Raw genomic sequence first — 21,370 nt, forward strand, 5'->3', positions numbered from 1 at the left:
GTAAAAGGTTTTCGCAATACCTGCATGACGTTCACATTTTATGTACCTTGTCATTATTTCCACCACTGATGCGGAACGTGTTATTTCCATTCCTCGCATCCGAAAAAACCGTCTTCTCACTCTTGAGTTTATCATTGTGAATTTATCAATGACACTTTCACGGAATCCGCACCAAATCTGATGGGTCAACATAATATTATATTCAACGAGTGGGATGAAATATATCTAGGGGAAACAGGTGAATCGGCGACAAGCCACATTGTAGAGCATTGGAGAGCTATTTCATGAAGGCGGATGGCAAAGACCGCTATGGCCAATCAGGCAGAGCTTGGCCACGAAATCCACTCCGAAAATACGAAAAAAAAGGTGAGGCTTTTAAAACTAGACTCTAAAAGGAAGCCATATAAATACTCACCGAAAAATAATAAAAATTTGCAATGCAGGAATACTAATGCAAAAAATCATGCCTCTACCACTGCGGTATTTTTTTGTGAAAAAAAGTTGAGTGTTAGCTGTTGTTGAGTTGTCCGTGATATGTTTTATTTTGCCGAACTCTTAGTACTTACACAACTTAGAATGGGGAACTTGCATGAATTTTTTTTATTTAACAGGCGGACAGAAAATTATTTTCTGAATACAACAAAGAAAACCGCATGTAAATCTGAGTTTTCCTTCGCGAGATATTAAATGATAAATATAACGAATTTTAAAGCGCGGGAAAAACTCCCTCACCCCCCAAGCCACTGCCGACGAAGCCTCGATGACGTCAAAGGTGCCTAAACATCACACGAAGCTATTGTTGTGATTGCTTGTAATAGTTGCCTGCCGTTGTGAGAGCTCCGTTTGTGAGACGTGTTGATTGTTTTCAATTTAAGGATAAATATCCGACAATAGAGGCTCGAAAGCCTCATATTTTGTATTATTTATAATATTAATAATTGAGTAAGGACATAAAATATAAAACTGAAGAAGTGAAACCAAATATTTTATAATATCTAATTGTAAGTAACATCGTTGTAGCAGTCTGAGCCACGGCCGTTGGAAGGGGGATACGTTAATTGTAAGTTGATGTTATCGACGGCATATCATTCATTTAAGTATGTAATTAGAACGATTTTGATGTTTACTAATGTCCGCTTAGCTTTTATATACAATAACTTCATCCGTTTATTCGTAGGTACCGGAGAATTCGTCGTTTAGGACTGTATGTGCTTGTATTATGGGGTGAATTCCAGTCAATGCAACTTTTGATCGCTGATTGGAGACATCTAGGAACATTTTTGTGCCAAAATAGTGTTATTTTCAACGTGACATCTCCCGTTAAGCTACTACTAATAATCACAGTGCCAGTGGTTGTAATGCACAAAGTTTGACAAGGTTGAAAAATATCGGCCAAGAGTTATCAGTGTTCCATCGTGATTGAATTGTAAAAAGTGCTATTACGCTATCGATAAATGTCTAACAGTAGTGTAAAAATTGTCAGTGGCTTGCTAATCTCCGTTGTTCACCGTAGATATGACATTTCACGATCACGCTATTGAAATAAAAACTGTGAGTGAAGTTTGTTATTCCATTATTTCAACGAATAGTAGTGAGAAATGTCACCTGTGTCACTTGTGTGGGCTAATTTAAGGGTTTAAATCAGTGAATAAATAGTTGTTTTCATCATAACGAGTTCTGTTATTGTAAGTTGTACGTGATGAATATAAGAATGTGACAGTGACATCCAGTTTTTGATAAGAGTATTTGCCTATTTCCCACTATATTTTTATGGTATATGCTAGTATATTGTTTCTGGATTTACCTATATTATTGAAATAGTTTATAGCTTGTGTGTGTGTTGGCAGCGAAACCGATTCGCGATCTCACATGTGGATTGTGTGCGGACTGTTTTGCTGTGAATTCGTACCGTAGGACGGTTAGGACTACCTTCTCCGTTAATTCGGTGTTGCCAAATTCAACAGCACAGGTTACTCTAATGTCAACAGCACATCTTACGATCGTTATCCTCCAGTATTAATAGTTTCTTTTACAACTCGATTTGCCGCCGACGTATAGCAATAATTTGTCTTAACAAATTCCATGAGGGTCGTGGTATCAATTTTTGGTGTCCGAAAAAAAGGCTGGTGTCCTAACACCCCATGCCACACGCCTTTTAGGCGGCTTGCGGGGTATTATGTAGATGTAGATGATGTAGATTTCAGGTGTACTATTCGAACGAGTGGCAACGTTATCATCCATTTTTCTGATCACTAAAACATACGAAGTGAAACGCTTGTACTTCATCATCCCGATGCCGCATTATTAATATCCCAAGTAATAATCTAGGCACAATGGCAATAGGAAAACTTGCCCAAGAATAACAGAACAAAATAAAGTGACGATGAGCGGCTAAATACTCCCGCAAAACAAATTTTACACCATGCGCTCAGCGTATTTCCCTACTCCCTACGGTTGTTTAGGCACCTATGACGTCACGCCTGGCCTCGGCAACGCTCGGGTGTCTTCGCGCAGTGGTCGGCTCAGAGAAATTTTTCTCGATTTTAAATGCAATTTTTTTATTTCTTTTGATGTTGAATGGAGAAACTGAAGGTATTTTTGCGAGCTAATGTATCCATTTGACTTATTCAAAATAGTTTTTAGAGCAATCTACGACCCATGCAAGTTCCTCATTGAATATTTTAAAGAAAGGAAAATTATATCACCGATTAAAAGCAATTTTTGCAACCAACAAAGCTACCTAAGGGACTTCTGGTCGAATCCATTCTCGCCGTAGATACCTCTTACTTTGTCCCTCGCCATTAGGGATGACCATTCCGATTGGTGCACAGAGGTTAAGCCCAATACCAGCGTATTACCTTCGTGCTTAGGAAAGATCGAGTCTTCTTCATGCGTCGCGTCATCAATTATATGCATAAGACTAAAATTTTCTTTTTAGCATTGAACCAGCAAGGAGTACATATTTACGATTATTTGTCTTTTGAAAGTGAAAAATTTCACTGTTGATCGATGGAATGAATTAAAATCAGTACACTTTGTTAGTCTCCCATAGAGGTTTTTTCGCATATTAAACGGATACGTGAGGAGGTTTTTAGTATAAATTATTTCAAATGACGAGATAAAAAGACCCTAACTGCCTAAAAATATACATGCTTTTCTAAAAAAGATAGTTACATCACCGTTTACTTCGAAGCTTATAAAAAAAGTCACTTTCAGCATTCAAATTGCCTCATAAACTGACCGAGGCACTAATTTCTATTACGGTATTAATAAAAAGTTCCAAAAATTAACGATTCGTATCTTCGATGATTATCTTTCTGGGCTACTTCTCCTCGACCATCACTCTCATATTGTATAACATCACATTCTCACAGCTGAATACCTGAGGAATTCCTCATCATTACCACACCCTTATACTTCCACCTTTCCATTTCGTCGTGTAAGGATATCTCTGAGGGCAGGTATAAAAACGGAGCACACTGACTGTTTGGTATCACTTCTTTTACAGCAACGGATAGCAACAAAAGTTGACACTAGCCATGAATTCCCAGGTAAGGATAAACATAATTGGAACCATTAGGTGGGGCTGTATCTCAGAGATATCATTGATAAATAAACTAGTAGTGTGAAAAAGCACTGTAAACGTAACCTAGGTCGAGTAAAAGATTTAAAAATTCGGTACTAGTACCAGTTTTAGTTTTGTAGCCGTTTAGCCATTCAATGATCAGCGTTTGTTTCAATTTCTAAGTATTTTTTTGTGGCAACATGCAGATATTTTTACAAAAAGTAAATAAGTATATTTTATGCATCTTGTCAATAGATCCTTGGCAGTTAACGTAAAAGGTATTGGTTATGAATAATAATTAATTAGGTAATAGAATATTTAACATTTCATCTTACGGCATTGAAATTGCGAATCGTCAAAAATAATAATAAAACCTGATTGTAGACACGGTTTATTCCCTCTCCCCAATTAAAATATTTTTGCTACCTCTGGTATATTTTACATCGATTGGCAGTGTAAATGGACGCATAAATAACAATAGGTTAATTCTTAATAGTTTTCACGAAGTCAAATAGTCCGATAACATTAAAACACTTTATTCAGATTTTTTAAATATATTCCACGGTTTTCATTGCTCCATAATTTGCACTCATGGCCTTAAACGCATACCTAACTAATTCAAACTACGGATACAAAATAAATAAGCATGACAAAGGGATGAAATCAATTTTATATTAAATTGATTGAAATCCTATTGAACTCAAGAAAACGTGTTTTCCGTCTTATGAAAACTAATTTTCTTTTCTTTTACAGGTGCTCATCTTCGCTTGCCTGGCTGCAGTTGCTTTCGCTACTCCTGACGGACTATACGGAGCCCATGGCCATTTGGACCATTATGTGAGTTAAAAAGTCAAAATATAGACCCCATGGAGATGAACTGTTACTTCTTACAAAAAATTTAACGCAAGTTATATACATAAATATATGTATAATAATAATAACAAGCGACACGAAAAATAAGCGACGACTCATCCTTGACTGATTGACCTCATTGTGAATTCAATCTTTTCCTGTACAGTTTCAAAGTTATGCCTAACAAAAATTTATAATAGTAACCGCTCCCATGATTTGAAGTAGAAACAAATATTTGAAGAATGTAAAATATATAAATAACCACGAAAGTACCATGTGCCTAAAACAGTAATATTATGTTATTACGGAGGATTCCGCGGTTAGTTGATTGGTGATGGTTTTCCGGGTTTACACCGCGTTGATAACCCGGTTATCAACGCGGTGTAAACCCGGAAAACCATCACCAGTAATATTATGAATATAAAATCCTATCAAGTACAAATTAAGAAGACAGATATGAAGTATGGAACGATTTCTATTATGGCTATGGCAATGAAAAATAACAATTACATAGCTTATTAAGATTTTTGTTTCTTTAACTTTGTCTTAACGTTGACGATAGCGGAGGAAGAAGACAAGCACCTTCAAAGGCATAAAGTAATTATTATGAAATCATAAGAAAGCACAGAATTTTTATAGTAGGATAACATTATTTTTCGGTCGATCTTAGGAAAATGGAATGAATATCATTTATAAAATAATTGGTTCTCATTTAGGCAACAGATGCATGAAGTGAGAAAATGCTTGGTTGAAATCCCTACAGCGAATAAATTAGGCGAGAATAAAATATATGTTGCTTAAAGAAATGCTATTTAAATTAAAATATTCATTCTATTCCAGGCCTATCCAAAATACAATTTTAACTATGGCGTGAGTGACCACAAGACCGGAGATCAGAAGAACCAGTTTGAGACGAGGGACGGAGATGTAGTCAAGGGCTCTTATAGCCTCCACGAAGCTGATGGCACAGTGCGCACAGTCGAGTACACCGCTGACGACCACAACGGATTCAACGCCGTCGTCAAGCGACACGGTAAGGCAGTGCACCCGCACCACTACGCACCAGTCCATCACCACGGAGGATACGCCGCCGTAGGACACGTGGGCGCTTACGGAAGCGGCCACTACGGCCATGGCGCCTCTTCATACGCTAACGGCAACAACATTGCCATCGGCCACGGAGTCGCTGCTTACGGATTGGGAGGATACCACGGCGGATATGGATACGGTGGCTACGGCTACGGTGCTGGTTACGGCGGACATTACGGAGGTGCCACATACCACGGGTAATAGAAACATCGCCCTTGGACAAGGAACCTACAATTACTTAACTCGAGAATTCCAACGGACAACAATTATCATTCATATACAATCATCGGGAAAAAGTCAATAAAATTTTTCCATAAGAATTAAATACAAAGTAGTAATTTTTTCACCATTTCCGTTGGATAATGGTTGAATAAGATACTCCTAGATGATGATGGTTCTCACATGCAACCTTCGTTTTCTCTAAAAAAATTTATTGCTCCTGCACCATGTCTCTCATTGCAAAAGAATAAATGATGCATTCATTAAAAATGAAAGATGTAAGTTAGATATCATTAAAATTAGGTGGACATATTTAAGAAAACAAGTGCTTGATAATTTATGAAATCGGAAGTCCTGAGTAACTTTCTAAGCACGAAATTAACGTGCTTCTTGCATGACTTCTACAATTATCTTAACTTTTCAGAGGATAACACAATCATTTCAAAGATTTCTCAATTTCTGGCATATATGAGTTGCATATATGTGAGGTGTAACTGTGCGGCCCTATTTCTTTCCTCACGCACAAAATGTTCATCACCGGGTTCCATTTTTTACGTAGAAAAGCTAGCAAACTTCATTCAACTTTGCCAGTGCTGATATATACTTCACACATGTGTTTAGGGGCGCAGCTAGGCATTAATTCTGGGGGGGTTTAGGTGCGACCGGGGTGTGTGGGGGTATGGAATACCCAACAGGATAAGCGGTAGGTGAGAGATTAATAACTTGCAGAATTTTAAGATAGATGGTTCAAAATGGTGAGTTTTTACGGCTTTCTGAGGGATATTTCATTAATCCTTACACTATTATATTATTAATATCAATCCAATTAAGTAAAATGGATTAAACATAAAAATTCTTTGAGCTCTGGGGGCGCCATCCTCTTTAGCCATATTCCTCACTTTGAACTCCTCACCCTGGATCTAATTTTAAGCTGCAATTATGCTCTACATAAGAACAATATTCTTCCAGCCGACTGGAGGATAACTGGCATTTAAGTGGTCTATAAAAAGAGTAAACATCATCAGTGCTATTTAACAATAACTAAGCAAAATTATTTTGATTCAAATAAGGAAAATACAACCAAGACTGGGCAGCACATTGCGAAAAATCACTTCGAATGGCCTATGGATATAAAAAATATGAAGAAAAGAAATATATAAAAAACAGAGGGGACATGAGCGACATATTGATTTGGATATTTCATTTAAAGAGTTCAACTCAAGTTCACCTTTTCCAGCATACCTATGCACGTAATGATAACACTCATTCGATAAAAGAAAAATTAACACGGCATTTAAAGCGATGATATCGCCTAATACGAACACGCTGTTACATCAACAAATTTGGTAACGGAAGATGGAAATCTAAAGTAAAATTCCAATGGTTAATTAATTAACTCATGCCTCATATCGAGTAGTGTCGTAGGTAGGACGTAAAGTCGTCTTCTCGCTCTATAATTCTTATCAAAAACTTGCACGTCGTGAGGGGAGAGCAGCTGGTGAAGACGGATGACACCGATATGACCTTGCCACACCGAAATCCGACGCTACAGAATGCAAGGATTCCCCCACGTGGAGTCCGGAGGGGGTGGGGTGAGTGACAAGTTGAGTCTGGCCAATCAGAACGCTCGGGAGGACGTCGCGCGTGGCACCGATACCCCCACTCCGTCTCGTTTCCATGGAGACGACTTGCGAAGGGGACCTCGCGGCGGCTATGAGACACCGCGAAGGAACCCTAGTTCTCGCGCTAAACAATGGCGACGGAAAGTTGCAAGCCTCTAGTTTTTTAGGCATTACTATTATTTCATACCTCAAACTTAAATTTCTATTTCCACACAAGTGCCGTCTGAGGATGATTATTAATTAATATTGCTACTGATTTATCGAGAATGTTCTATATTATTGAAAAACATTCGTTGAAAATACAACTTTTTTCCTCTTCTTTGCACCGCCAGCATCCATTCGCTGCCTGCCTTTTACACGGAAACTAAAAAAGAGTGCTGACGCTCTTAAAAATTTGAATTTGTAGACACTACAATTAATCTTTATTGCAATACCTAAATGTAATGACCATATTAGATAGGATAAACACTTTTTTTGGTGTAAGGTCGTTGAATAGCATAATTCAGGACATTTAATTGAAAAAACAAAAAATAAACATTAAAAAGTTGTGAAAACTTGAGTCAGTGATTGACACTAGTGGAAAGTCACGAATAAGATGACTGTAATATTTTCCTCGTATCAACGTGAGAATATTAGGAAAATGGACCTTTCCAGATAAATATAAAATTGTGTAATAGAATAATATACATGCATTATATTTTGTCGTCCTTACTTCACTATGGTAAAAAAAAAATTGGTGCATTCGTTAAAACACCCAATATTCCCTAATAGTGCTTCGCCGATGTGGCGCAATATCCATAGCGAAACTGTCTTAATATTTTTTAGCCTATAATATACAGAGATGAAATTTACAATGGACATAATTTCAATCTCAAGCTGGCATTCAGTTTCAAATTTTACCATATTATACCGATAACAAACAGAGAGCTCGAGATTTTATCAACCAAAATGAGATAAAAGGCTCTTGGGGTTTTGAGGTCTAGCCTGCTATCTCGGGGTGGCGGGTTCGTTTACCACCGTTGCCTCTTTGGATCTCAAGTAGAAACGTACACCCATGATTGTCCGGGAGAGAAGAATAAAAATAATTACGCTTTCCAACACAGATGTATGACGAATACAAACAATACTTCTCCCAATTATTGTTTAGAGTTATATCCGTCGTACCTTGTGAAGGGGTTCAGAAGAGGAATGGAGACATTAACAAAGATTTAGGTTTTTGTGTTTCGTATTTTTTCACCAATACAATTTATAAACAGGAATAACGCCACCATTGAGAGAAATTCCCACACCACCTTTTTACGTATACGTTTCTTCAAGTTATTGCTTCTTATTGAATTATCAGTGGTCGTTAAAAAAACGTTACGGCTCGCAGCACTTTAACAATGAGTGCGTAAATATACCCTTGTTCCCTGCGTGGAAACATGCTCCCTTACATGTTTCCTAAGCCGAAAGTCGTAGGTTGTCACATATTTATAGGCTAACTTTACAAGAGTAAACATGAATGTGCATGTCTGCTGATTAAAATATAAATGTGGAATACTTGCTCAGGTTTCGCTCAAGGAAGGCAGCAATGTTAATAACGACTGTGATAAACGGCAATAGCAAGATTTAGTTTAACTGCTGCCCTATAAAATGGCTATGTACCTCCTATATTAAGAAGTTACATATTTCATAAGCAAGTCAAGCATATTCCTTTGGGTTGGATATTCTACATCATGGACTATGCTCACGCTAATCGAGCAGGTGGCTCCTTTGATACACGAAAAGACTCAAACGAGACTTATAACTAAACATTTAGTAGAAAATGTTTCTATCGTAGTTGAAGGACTCTGCGGCTTGGACCGTTGTCGAACGAGAAAAGCAAATGCTAACCAGGCCTTCCTACTTTCCTAAAAGAGTATTTGACATTTTCTATGCCAAAGAGGCATAATTTGCGACGCACAATATTCACTTCCATATTTTATCATTGGCAATAATAAACTCCAATAATTAATTTTCAATTGATTAAACAGAAACGAGCAGTCATAGGACAATCCAGGTACATGGTGAAGAATTTTATTATAAAGCCCCACGACCACAGATAAAATGTTATTTATTGATAAAAATAGCTTAAAAATCATTTATATTATAATTCAGGAAATGATGGGTAAATAAGTTACAATTTCAAAGGTGCCAAACGGGCAAGTAGATCATCAACACAAGTAAAGAATACGTAAAGTGTTATGAAATTGCTGAAATTTCTGTATTTGTCACACATCTCATTGATTGAACGCATGCAAGCAATTTTGAAAGAAGTATTTTGCATACAAAAAATAAAGACAAAAATTTATTGCCCTCGAATACTCTGTTATTGAAAAAGCAAAAATTCTAAATGTAAACATAGCGAATGGCATTGTATATTATTATGAATTCAAAGTCAGTTACTTAGTAGCTGCAAGAAGTATTGACCTCTAACCCCTCTCTAAATCAACATTTTTGAAGTCGCGTTAACAATAGGAATAAATGGTAAGTATTCCCGACTAATAATAATATTTTTACATGTATATCCGACGGATAAGCTAAGGTTATACCACAGTATATATACTTACTCTATGGTTATACTCAGGAGCTAATTCACCTTAACATTCGAGTCTCCTCTTTGTAATAACGGTGTTTCCCCAATTCATGTTTGATTTAAAAAAATATTTTATTGAACTTGATTTATCAGCTCATGAAAATTCTAAAAGTTGATATTGAAGGGTATCAATACAGATAAAGGTGTGATTGACAGCTACCATCTCAATCAAAACCTCAAGAACATAAATATTGTCATCTACGACACACATCTTTCCGGGCTATTTCCACACTACGGCCATCACCCCAATATTTTGCCACACCAAACTCACCCAACCGCACACCGGAGGAATTCCTTTCCCTTTTTACACCCTCTCCATTTCAACTTGCAAGGATATCCCAGCGGTGGTATAAATAGGGAAGCACTCAGCCTTTGGTATCACTCACTCAGTAACGGACTGTAGTACCGAGTGCATACTCAACCATGTTTTCACAGGTAAGGGCTATTTTATCGTATAATATATAGGTTATAATGAGTATTACCACTAATTATACTCGGTGGTATTACCTTTCACACCTTGTGATCTGAGTTTGGAAACACGAAAGTTCGCCTGTATTAAGAAAACAAATTATCATTCATTCACGTAGATAGTTCCGTAACTAGTGCTCTCGCTTAGAAATTTGGATTTAAACTTCCAAATAATTGTGATTACAGAAGTAGGCACAATTACTGTTTAGTAGAAATACAAAATATTCAGATTGATTATTTATTACTGCAATTTTGAACAAAATAAACCGAGAAGATGCATTTCTTACAGTGAGGCAAAGCATAATTTACACACTTCCTAGTGCCATTATCACTGCAACTGGTGAAAATAAATAATTTTAAAGCTTAAGCGTTAATTTCTTATTGAAATGAAGCAATGTAATTATAATAAGGTGCTATTAAACACACTTAGTACACTAAAAGCTACTGGTTATATTGTGTTGTCATTATTTATTAAATAAATAACTAACGACCCCATTTCGGACTTAAGACCCAAAGGAACGGCAAGTAATTTCCAACTTTTTCTTTTTTATTATGTTTAACTAAAAAAAATAATAATCTCGTCAATATCTTAAGCTAGAAATAAAAAGCTAATATGTACCTGGATTTTTTTCTTCAATCAAGTGAGTCCGTCGGAATAAATTTTAATGGTAAAAAATTTTAATTACATGATCTTTATTTATCCGTAGGTTCTCCTTCTCACGTGCCTGGCGGCAGCAGCATTTGCTTCCGCTGACGGACTATACGAAGGTCATGGCCACTTGGACTATTACGTAAGTGATATTACCAAATTATTATTTCATATTTTAGGATTACAATACCTATAGTAACGTAGTTCTTTAAATTAAAGATTTAACTAATTACAATTACAAAGACAAAGGATGAAATTCACCGTTAAAAATATTTGACTTAGCCGGGATCCGAACCCGGATTTCCCGTTCGCTTGTATTGGTTGGTTAACTTGGTAAAGCACCTGATCGCCTTCAGAAAATTAGGGTTTTAACCCCAGCTTAGTCAAATATATTTTCATGGCGAACTTTATCCTTGGTGTTTATAAATTTGCACCCGTGCACGTGGCTACCGAACAAAGTCCCGTTATATGCAGTGTTTTAATTACTATAATCTAATTATGTTACTCCAATCTCCTTTTTGACATGCCGTTAAAATTATCCGCGATCATTATGCTTAGATTGAAGTAAAATTCAGCCCTATTATCTAATTCCAGGCCCACCCAAAGTATAACTTCGACTATGGCGTGAGCGACCACAAGACTGGAGACCAGAAGAGCCAATGGGAGACGAGGGACGGAGATGTTGTCAAGGGTGCTTACAGCCTCCACGAAGCTGACGGCACAGTGCGCACAGTCGAATACACCGCTGACAAGCACAACGGCTTCAACGCAGTTGTCCATAGACAGGGTAAGGCCGTGCACCCGCACCACTACGCACCAGTCTATCACCACGGAGGAGCCTACGGTGCAGGACATAGCATCGCAATCGGACACGGAGTCTCTGCTTACGGCTCAGGCGTGCACCACGGTGCTTACGGAGCTGGCTTCGGAGGAAATTATGGAGGCGCGATATCGCATGTCAACGGAAACAGTATTGCACTGGCCCATGGAGTCCACCATTATTAAACCATCTCTGTTGAAAATCGAAGGAAATTAAAGAAAAACACTGCACTCATCGCTACGGACAACGATTTAAAATCTTGAGTGTGTTTTTACCAATATGAATAATTAGTATTCTATTACGCCTGCTGGAATCGATTTGTTTCCATAAAAATGGATATTTGCTCAATTCTTAATTTACAATTGAAATAAATTGAAAAAACTATGATTTTGTATTATACATTTTGTTACGAAGATATTAGAAATCCTTTCCAATTTAGCAAAAGCAGTCTTGTGTGCAGTGCTACCAATTTCACCGCAATTACTTGCAGAAATGTCAATAAGTGCGTAAGAACTCTGCTTGAGAATGAAACCAGCAATAAGCGAGGTGAAGGTAATGTAAGTACCACGAAAAATAAAGAGCAAAGCTAATAGTCATAAAAATGCAATCGAAGATATAAATAAGTCAGAGGGTATTTTATTAGAAGCAGTTCAGTAAATATACCATGCCACCTATTTAAATCGATTCAAAAACAAATTAAAATCGCTTCTAAATTACAAGACAGTCTAATAACTTAGCCAAAGAGATGATGTTATTACTTTACCATCATGCTACGGCTCTAGAAAATAGGTATGAAATCATAAAACCTCTCATACATAAAAAATTCAACATCTTTGCACATTTTCAATGTCTATACAGGATGCTCTTAGGTTAAACATGCATTTATTTTAAGAAATTCTTAATTAAAAATTCACGGAATCTCACTTTCGGCGAAAACGTGAGTGAGTAAAATACTTTTGTAGCATAAAATTAACTAAACGAAGAAATTAAATACATTTTTGGAAAGATTTTCTCATGAATTAATTGCTCGGAGAAGAATAACTGGCAACTTATAAGCACCCAATGCAGTATGTGCCACTCGCTTGAAGATCCGTAGGCAGCACTAATGGATTGTCTCTTGAAACAAGGGAACTCAGCAAGAGTGGGTTATACATAAGAATAGAATAGGGATAAAAAATCTTTTGTCTACCGGGCCTTAGCAGTTCCACATAACTGCTTAGTTTGTTTTACTAGGCCATCGGAAAATCAGTACTAAATTTACTATTTCAGGGTATATTTCAGCTTAACAAATTTAAAATCACTAATTTTAAGTAGATATTGCTATTTACTGGCACAAATGGCGGTGCATTATGAGAAATAAGCCTTTGAAATATAAAAATAAGCCCAAAAAATCCAAAAATAATTTTAATGAGACTAATTGTATATAAGTAAGCCTAATGAACCAGAAAAAAAAATTATCTCCCACCTTCATGTCCGATCAATTCGGTGCACCAGATAATGAAAAATATGTAATCGATAACTAATTTTCAAATACAACGGAAACTCATACTGTAAACATTAAATCACCCAAAGAAATAATAATTAGACCCGGAAAACTGACAAAAAACTTACGGAGTAGACGAAATGTTTTAATTTTCAAATTTTTGGAAATTATTTCTTGTTACGGTGCGGAGAACCTTTTCCAGCATCAGCCAAAAACTCGATCTAAGTGGAAAAATCCCAACGCAACTCTTAACCTGCACTCCCGGTAAGCACTCAAATTCGCACAAAAGTATTTAACGATGGCCCAGATAGCTCTGGGACCTAAGTTTATTTCTCCACTTTTGTTCATGATCAGGAAACGCGAAGGCTATTTGAATTGAGATATACCTTTTTACTTTTCCATCTAGCATTTATTGAAGCCCTAATTACTCAAATGTAAACTTTTTTGTCTGCTCCAGCAAAAAGAAATAAGATAACCACGCCTCGGCAGTCCTATATTTTCTTTCTTTTAGGCCTAGCGTAACACGCGAACGCCTAAGCATTAAAAATGAAGTAAGGATAGGAGTAGGCATCAGGGGTTGAATAGGTGGGTTTGAAGGAGACGCAGGGAAGTGGTAAAGAGAAAAATGCCAACCTAATCGATATATGTGGTGAGGAGAGAAAATCTTTAGAAGAATCAAGGTGAGGCAAAGTAATCGCTTGTCTATGAGAGGTACAGCAAGGATAGAGACCCCAATGGCTAAAGAGACCTTGACGGAGAGAAATTCAAGGATTAACTCAGAGCTTCAAATCGAAAAACGAAGTGGATTGGTGAGGACAGCTCACCACTGACTAGACCCCAGGAGGCATGAGATTTCTTTTACATTGGTGAGAGGCGCGATGGCCATTCGCCTTAGGGCATCTACCTCTAAAGCCAAGAAGAGTCGAACTATGACAAAAAAATAATAGGTAGACTGAGAGTGTACGCAAGAATGGGGGTAACATCTTCCGAATCGTGCTAGGGGGGGATTCGTTGGTTACCCTCCAGGGGTAGCGCCCCAGCATGGTAAACATATGAGCAGATCTAGGTGGTGGCGGGGCATAGTCATCGCCTGCCATACAAGAGGTCGTGGGTTCTAGTCCTGTATGGGTAAGTTGACCCTATCCAGGGCTTGATTGTTCGTGCACGTGTTCTTGCAATTGTTAATTTTTTGGAAAACCTCAATTTAAAAAGCCAATATTTGCTGTTTTCGGTGGTATGAGAATAGATAAATAAAATATCAATGCATATAACTGTTGGGGGGAGGTAAATTTTAGCTACTCTGTATAACATTCTATTCAGCGTTCCAAATTAGAGTGGAGTCATTAAGGATGAAGGTTTAAATTTTATTTTTTGCAATTGGCAGTGTCCATCAGCCCTCCATTGGTCGCGTGGCGACTCTCAAACGCCATGCCATTATATTTTCTTTGCCCACATAATATTTTCATAGTTAGGGAACTTATGTTCCTTGTATCTTATTATTTTATGATTATTTAATAAGATATGAAGTGAAAAACTTTGCACTTTCCACATAAACCCTTCCTTCCACCCCCAATTTCTCAAATGTTTGCGAGTGTGCAATTTGTGTATATATTTTGGGATGGTTAATTTCTTGGTTAAGTCTTGATAATGCTGCAGTGCAGCGAAACACGTCAACTTTAGTTTAATAAATTATTTGGAAAATTCCAAAATGTTACGCGACTGACGAGGGTTAGAAAAGTGAACCACAAAGTGTGCTTTCTGGGAAGGAGTTGCCCACCTTAGTAGGCCGGCGCTTATTTTGTCAAAATGATCTGATTTAAAATTTTGAGGTCCCAAAATGTGCGAAATGATGAATAAAATCATTAAAAAGTTTCGAGTTCTTGCGACCCCGGATAGCCGTGCATGAGGCGCCTAAATGCAACTAATTGCACTTTTTGCAGTTATTTTGAATGCTGAGTTTTTCGACTCGAATAAAACGTTTCGTAAAATGATATTTTAGAGCCCTTTGGTCAAAATTTTCAACCATTAGTCGTATCCGCAACTTTGACAATATTTTCACTAATTCAAAATATAACTTAACATTAACCTTAGAACTATTGCTACTACACGTCAGTCACCGCAGTCACAAATACGGTGCGAACCCACATGTGGAGACAGATAGAATGAAAGGGGATGGGTAGGACCACCGAAAAAGCTTTCCCAAAGTTAAATATCAGCTTTGGTTGTTATACATGAAAAGTAACATGATCTCATACTGTTGTTTCAACCTTTAACCTCGTGACAATCCTAGTTTTCTCTCTCGTTTCGCTTAAAGTGCCCATCTTATAAATTGCACTGACAAATTAATCATATGGCCCTCGGCTTGTCATTACTCACTCTATATCCACTCTGCCAGCATGTAAGGGGAAGGAGGGAAGATCGACGGGACTAAGGAGTGTCGCGCGAATGAAAAAACGCGCGGCGCGCCTGGCGGCAGGGAGGCGGGGGGCGTGCGGCGGGCACCTTGGAGGCAGTGTTTCGGCATGAAGAAAGCGAGATACGACTAAAAGGTTGAAAATTTTGCCCAAAAAACTATCATATAATGAAAGTTATGCCATGTTTACTTGAGAAAACGTTTTGACCGGGCCGAAAAACTCAACAATAAAAATAAATGCATTAAGATCCGATAGGCGCCTTCAGGCGCCTCAGGTACGCGTTCCGGCCTCGCACGAACCTGAAACTTTTTATAAATTTTTCTCACCATTTCACACATTTTGAGACCATGAATTTTCAAATCTGATCATTTTGAAAAAAAATAAGCACCGGCCTACCCCCACAGTCATGCATGGGAGCAATGCCTGTCCTACACCACACCTCACCCACGATACGCAGGAATTGAAAGCTACCCATAACAATCCTACAAAATAAAATTAAGACTGGACTAATCAAGACGTAGGAGCTAAGTGTTGAAGTAGAAAATAATGGAGAAAGGCAGCCGTTCGACGAGATGACGAAGTCGCATTTTCTATGTGGATTATTCTCCTGCCAATAACGAATATTTTAGGGGGTGGTCGCCATAGGAGATGGCAGTGTGTACGAATATAATCCTTTGCTGAAAATGAGTCAAAATGTTCGGTTGAGCGTTTATTAAATTGGGGTGGGGTCAAGGAAAATAATTGTTGAACAAAGTCTTAGTCATTTATTTTAAATCATTTTATCAAAAGCTATTTATTGATTCTCGTTTAACATATTTTGTTATATGGCGTCCAAAAATCAGAACCTTCTTAAATAAGCTACCTTTGAAAGACATATATGTTAGCATAAAACCTCACCCGATTCATTTACGGTCATCGCTAGTCTTTACGGCATTACATATAAATACTAAAAGTAATTAAAACGTAGTCAACTCCTAAAAGTCAACAGAATTTAGGAATAAAAAAATTATAGGTGCATGCAACCTGCAACTATTCCAAGGTGGTAAAAATGGAATATTTTCTAGACAAACAATTGTAATCAAAATGATAGATAAGAATACAATAATTGACATATAATACTTCAAACAGATATGAAAATAACAAAAACCTCATTGCGAGTAAGATTAATTTTTAAAAAATAGGCAAACCATGCAATCTGATACGGTTCCGAACGGAAAAAGTTTTGAATGGAATTTTGAAAGCATGAATTATTGGATTTCCTTGCCTGATAAAGAATATTCACACATTCATTTTTACATACGCATCAGCGATCACGGCATTTCATAGCCGTTGCAAGGAAGGGAAAAAAATGAGGTAATTCTTCGCCAGTCACATCACAGGACATTTTAATTAACATACGCAAGGATTTGCAACGTACCCATTAATGAGCATCGAACCGAAATTTACGAGTGACGCCAAGTACCGTAGTGTTTCCGGATATTTTGAATTAATATCGCCTCAGTGTTGCCTAATTTTGGGCTCTGGCAACTAAATACCGAACCTATGCGACTCTACCTTTTCATATATGCCTTTCCATTCTGTGATGAAACGAGAATTTGGCCATTTCCACGATGCGGTGGTATAAATTAGGCTGTCTTCCAACAAAGCGGCATCACTTGCTGGCCTCCCCTGAGTAGCTGAAGAGGTGAATAACATCGTTCAAACATGATCTCAAAGGTACTGTTGGAGTTCTCAAAGCGTGTTTCCTTTAGTACGCGATGCATAATTTAGTAAAATATTAGTTCTTTTACATCCATATTCATGTTTTCGTAATATATTGTGCTAATTAATTGAATTTTTAATTTTTAATACAGGTTCTACTTTTTTCCGGCCTGCTTGCCATCGCATGCGCCTTCCCCGGTGGACTTTATGAAGGACACAGCCATTTGGATTATTATGTGAGTAAAACATATGTCAACAAACAATAATCGCATTCGCACAATAAATTGAGAAATGAGACCCATAAATATTAAAAAGTGCTCTAATACGAATGCACACACACTTGGGCAAAAAAGTACAAAATATTCATATTTATGTAACATTCTGTCACTTAGTTATGAACCTTGACGTAAACTAACAATTCATTTCTAACAATAAAGTTTAAGTGAGTGAGGATATTCTCGTTAGTGTGCTATAAGGTTTAAGAGTGCAGATCTCAGCTTTTATCTATGTGGCATTAGAACTTTTGGAAAGAAAAAGGATATATTAAAGATTGGTGACTTGGTAACCGCAGCTAGTTGAAACTGGCTTTATTATTCTCTGCATGATCCCATCCGGTAATAACTCGGGAAGAATCAAAAATCATTTTGGACCAAGAAAAATTCATTGAGGTAAACTGTAACTTTAACACCAATTAAAAAAGTTACATTGGCTAATCAAGCAAATTGATATTTGAGTTGAGGACTAATCAAAACCAGACGAACTGATAAATTCTATCAGAAAATTAGTAAAGTGTAAAATGTTATCGCTTTAGATTACCGAAAATTTAATGGATTTCATCAGAGAACGTTATTCCATCTCTCAATTTTTTTTATTCCAGGCCTACCCTAAGTACAACTTTGACTATGGAGTGAGTGACCACAAGACCGGAGACCAGAAGAACCAGTGGGAGACGAGGGACGGAGATGTTGTCAAGGGTGCTTACAGCCTCCACGAAGCTGATGGCACAGTGCGCACAGTCGAATACACCGCTGACAAGCACAACGGATTCAATGCAGTTGTCCATAGACAGGGTAAGGCCGTGCATCCGCAACATTACGCACCAGTCTATCACCACGGAGGATATGCCCACGGAGGAGCCTACGGTGCAGGACACAGCGTCGCCATCGGCCACGGAGTCTCTGCTTACGGCTTGGGCGTGCGCCACGGTGCTTATGGAGCTGGCTTCGGAGGACATTACGGAGGTCACTTCGGAGGTGCGACATCGCATGCCAACGGAAACAGCATTGCATTGAGCCACGGAGTGCATCATTATTAAACCATCTCAAATCACAATTTGTCACCAGCTCTAAAAAAATTTGTATAAAAATAAAAACCACATTCTGAACTTAAAAACGTTCTAATTCATGATCACAATCTCCAAACGTCAACTCAACACGCGTTTAAGTAATACTATCACAGAGTGTAACCCATACGATACCTTCCTCATCGTGAAAGCCTAATGCATCATTTCCACGAAAGACTATTATAAGAGGTCATTATTATAATGGCCTACTTTTTTTGACAATTTAGAGGTGCAAAATGACATATTAACAATATCAGCATCGCACTGACGTAGAGATTTCAATCTTATTATACTATTTCAGCCTATTATTACAGGTAAAAAGATTAAATATTTGCTCGAATTATGAGTATCACTTCTTAAATTAATAAAACTTAGTAAGATGAAACTATATTGTTTTAATCAAAAGTACCGCAATGGACGTGCCACTTACCTATTAATCTAGGCGATTGCTGCATGAAGCATAAGTAAGAAAATTATCAACAGATATAGGCACCACATGGCTACCGTGAGACAACAGTGTATATCACATGTTAGTAATATGTACGTCATATTATTACACTAACGTAAGAAACGTCACCGAATTGCAGGTATACTTACTGACAATGAGTTCACGTAATGTGATATCAATTTCTCGGTCTACTTGATTAAATACCTCTTTTAATATGTTTTTTCAATTAACGAGTTATTCTTTTCAAGATACGAGATGGAGATTCTGAAATCTGACTCAAGTAGTTTTAAAGATTGACGTAGACAAAACGGACAGCCCTTTGGAGGTGCAGCATCGCATATGGAAAACCACATATCAATGCCCCACAGTGTACAACAACGTCGCGCTATCTAGAGTCATAAACTCAAAGAAAAAAACTAATTTTTCTTCGATTTATATCAAGAAGTGAGGAGAATGCTGAAGTCAATTAATCCATGCCATATATAATGTCAATCAGCACGGATTTATGTACAACACAGGCCTTAGATTTTTGACTAATACATTCAGCGAATTAATCCGGGACATACCACTTTCATTCCAAAGCACCCATATGACGTGGGTTCTTTAGTACTAAGACAAATATTATGGGCATGTCTTTCATTCAACAAGCTTATTTTCATTCCTTAGTGACAGAATATTTAAATGAATGACTCAAGAGACTACATATTATAAGCTTAGTAGCAAAAATATACAAGATTCTGAAAAATTTTCACGACAACTTCGAATGCATGCTAAAATAAGAAAGGATAAAACACAAGGCAATAACTTAGAATAACTGCAGCTTACTGTGCAAAACGACGTTTTTCTCCAGTATACCATACCTGATTAATTTTTCCAAAGCAATTTTTCTAAACCATAATTTCTAATTTTATTTTTCTAAAGCGACCTTTTTCTAATACTTTTTCCTTATGCATTATATCCAATTTTATTTCTATTACCCACAATTCAGTATATGCACCGATAACAGAGATACGATTTATATACCTACTATATGTGTTTCATCACAACATTATAGTTTGAATAAAGCTTAAGAAGCAGATTCACGTCCAGCACACATGCGAATAAGTTCTTGCTATGGAAACAATATCATTGTGCTCTCAGCAATTAGCAGCGTACAAATAATTGTAGTGAGGAATAGCTAAACCGATTCAATTTGGTGGATGGTAAAAACCATCCAAATATGTGTACATTTCTCAATCAACTTCAAAAAGAACAGGCCGACTTTGAAACATAAATAAAGCTGTGAGCTTTGAGTCATCAAGTGAAAGCAGCACGGAAAAGAAGTGGAAAAATGCTAATGCATTACTTGTGTCTATAGTATCTGATAGATATATTCATGAGAATGCTAATATATAAATAGGTAATATAAAAAATAAACCGTAGAATATTTAACCCTACTCGTATATATCATTATATTGGATTAGTTTGTTGCTACAGACAAATAAAAATTTTGAAAAAGTTGCCTGTTTAATAAGCTTAGATATTTTAGTTTAGAAATAATTTTACTAGGAGAACTATGCATATAAAATTACAGTAATATAAAAATTGCAATAGAAATTTTATAGGGGTTTCCCTGGATACTGGGATTTTCCATGGATATTCCTATGTATTTCCTGAATAACTTAAATTGTCCTCCCACGTAAAAATACTACAGTATCACTCGTTTAATCGACGTAGAATATACCCCCATGTGCAAATTAATGGGATTAACCTCAAGCGACACTACGCTAATATGTAATGACTCCTCCCATTGATGATTGATTCCGCCATAGCGACTGGAAATACGTTAAATTTTCCACTAAAACGGTGAAACAATATAGACGAGGGTATTCTTGCTCTTGAGAGCCCTGCTATAAATTCACTGTATACAAAATTGTCACTGCAACCCTCAAGTCAAAAAGGTGCAACCTCAAATCCTGCAAAGTAAATGCAGTTCATGCAGCGTTAATCATTAAGTAAACATTATTTCAATTATGAAGTACCAATTTAATTCCAAATTATTGAAGAAATAGCTAATTCAGCAAGCAGAACTTATTGCGGTTTCC

The 21,370-nt window shown here is 37.1% G+C and overlaps 1 protein-coding gene across 1 annotated transcript; it reads left to right on the forward strand.

Annotated features, from left to right (window-relative positions):
• Nucleotides 1-3,539: 3,539 nt before the first annotated feature.
• Nucleotides 3,540-12,083, forward strand: LOC124161334 (pupal cuticle protein 36-like). Its single transcript, XM_046537648.1, has 5 exons — nucleotides 3,540-3,551; nucleotides 4,319-4,402; nucleotides 5,258-5,703; nucleotides 11,137-11,197; nucleotides 11,673-12,083. Exons 1-5 carry the CDS (start codon nucleotides 3,540-3,542, stop codon nucleotides 12,081-12,083), a joined length of 1,014 nt encoding a protein of 337 aa, XP_046393604.1.
• The last annotated feature ends 9,287 nt before the right edge of the window (nucleotides 12,084-21,370 follow it).

Source organism: Ischnura elegans, chromosome 6, assembly GCF_921293095.1.
Source record: "Ischnura elegans chromosome 6, ioIscEleg1.1, whole genome shotgun sequence".
NCBI lineage: Eukaryota > Metazoa > Arthropoda > Insecta > Odonata > Coenagrionidae > Ischnura > Ischnura elegans.

What these genes read in the sequence shown, in the direction of transcription:
- LOC124161334 (XM_046537648.1), top strand. An exon ending in ATGGCCATTTGGACCATTAT is followed by an intron (nt 4,403 to 5,257) that starts GTGAGTTAAAAA and finishes ATTCTATTCCAG; the next exon opens with GCCTATCCAAAATACAATTT. An exon ending in GGAGGTGCCACATACCACGG is followed by an intron (nt 5,704 to 11,136) that starts GTAATAGAAACA and finishes ATTTATCCGTAG; the next exon opens with GTTCTCCTTCTCACGTGCCT.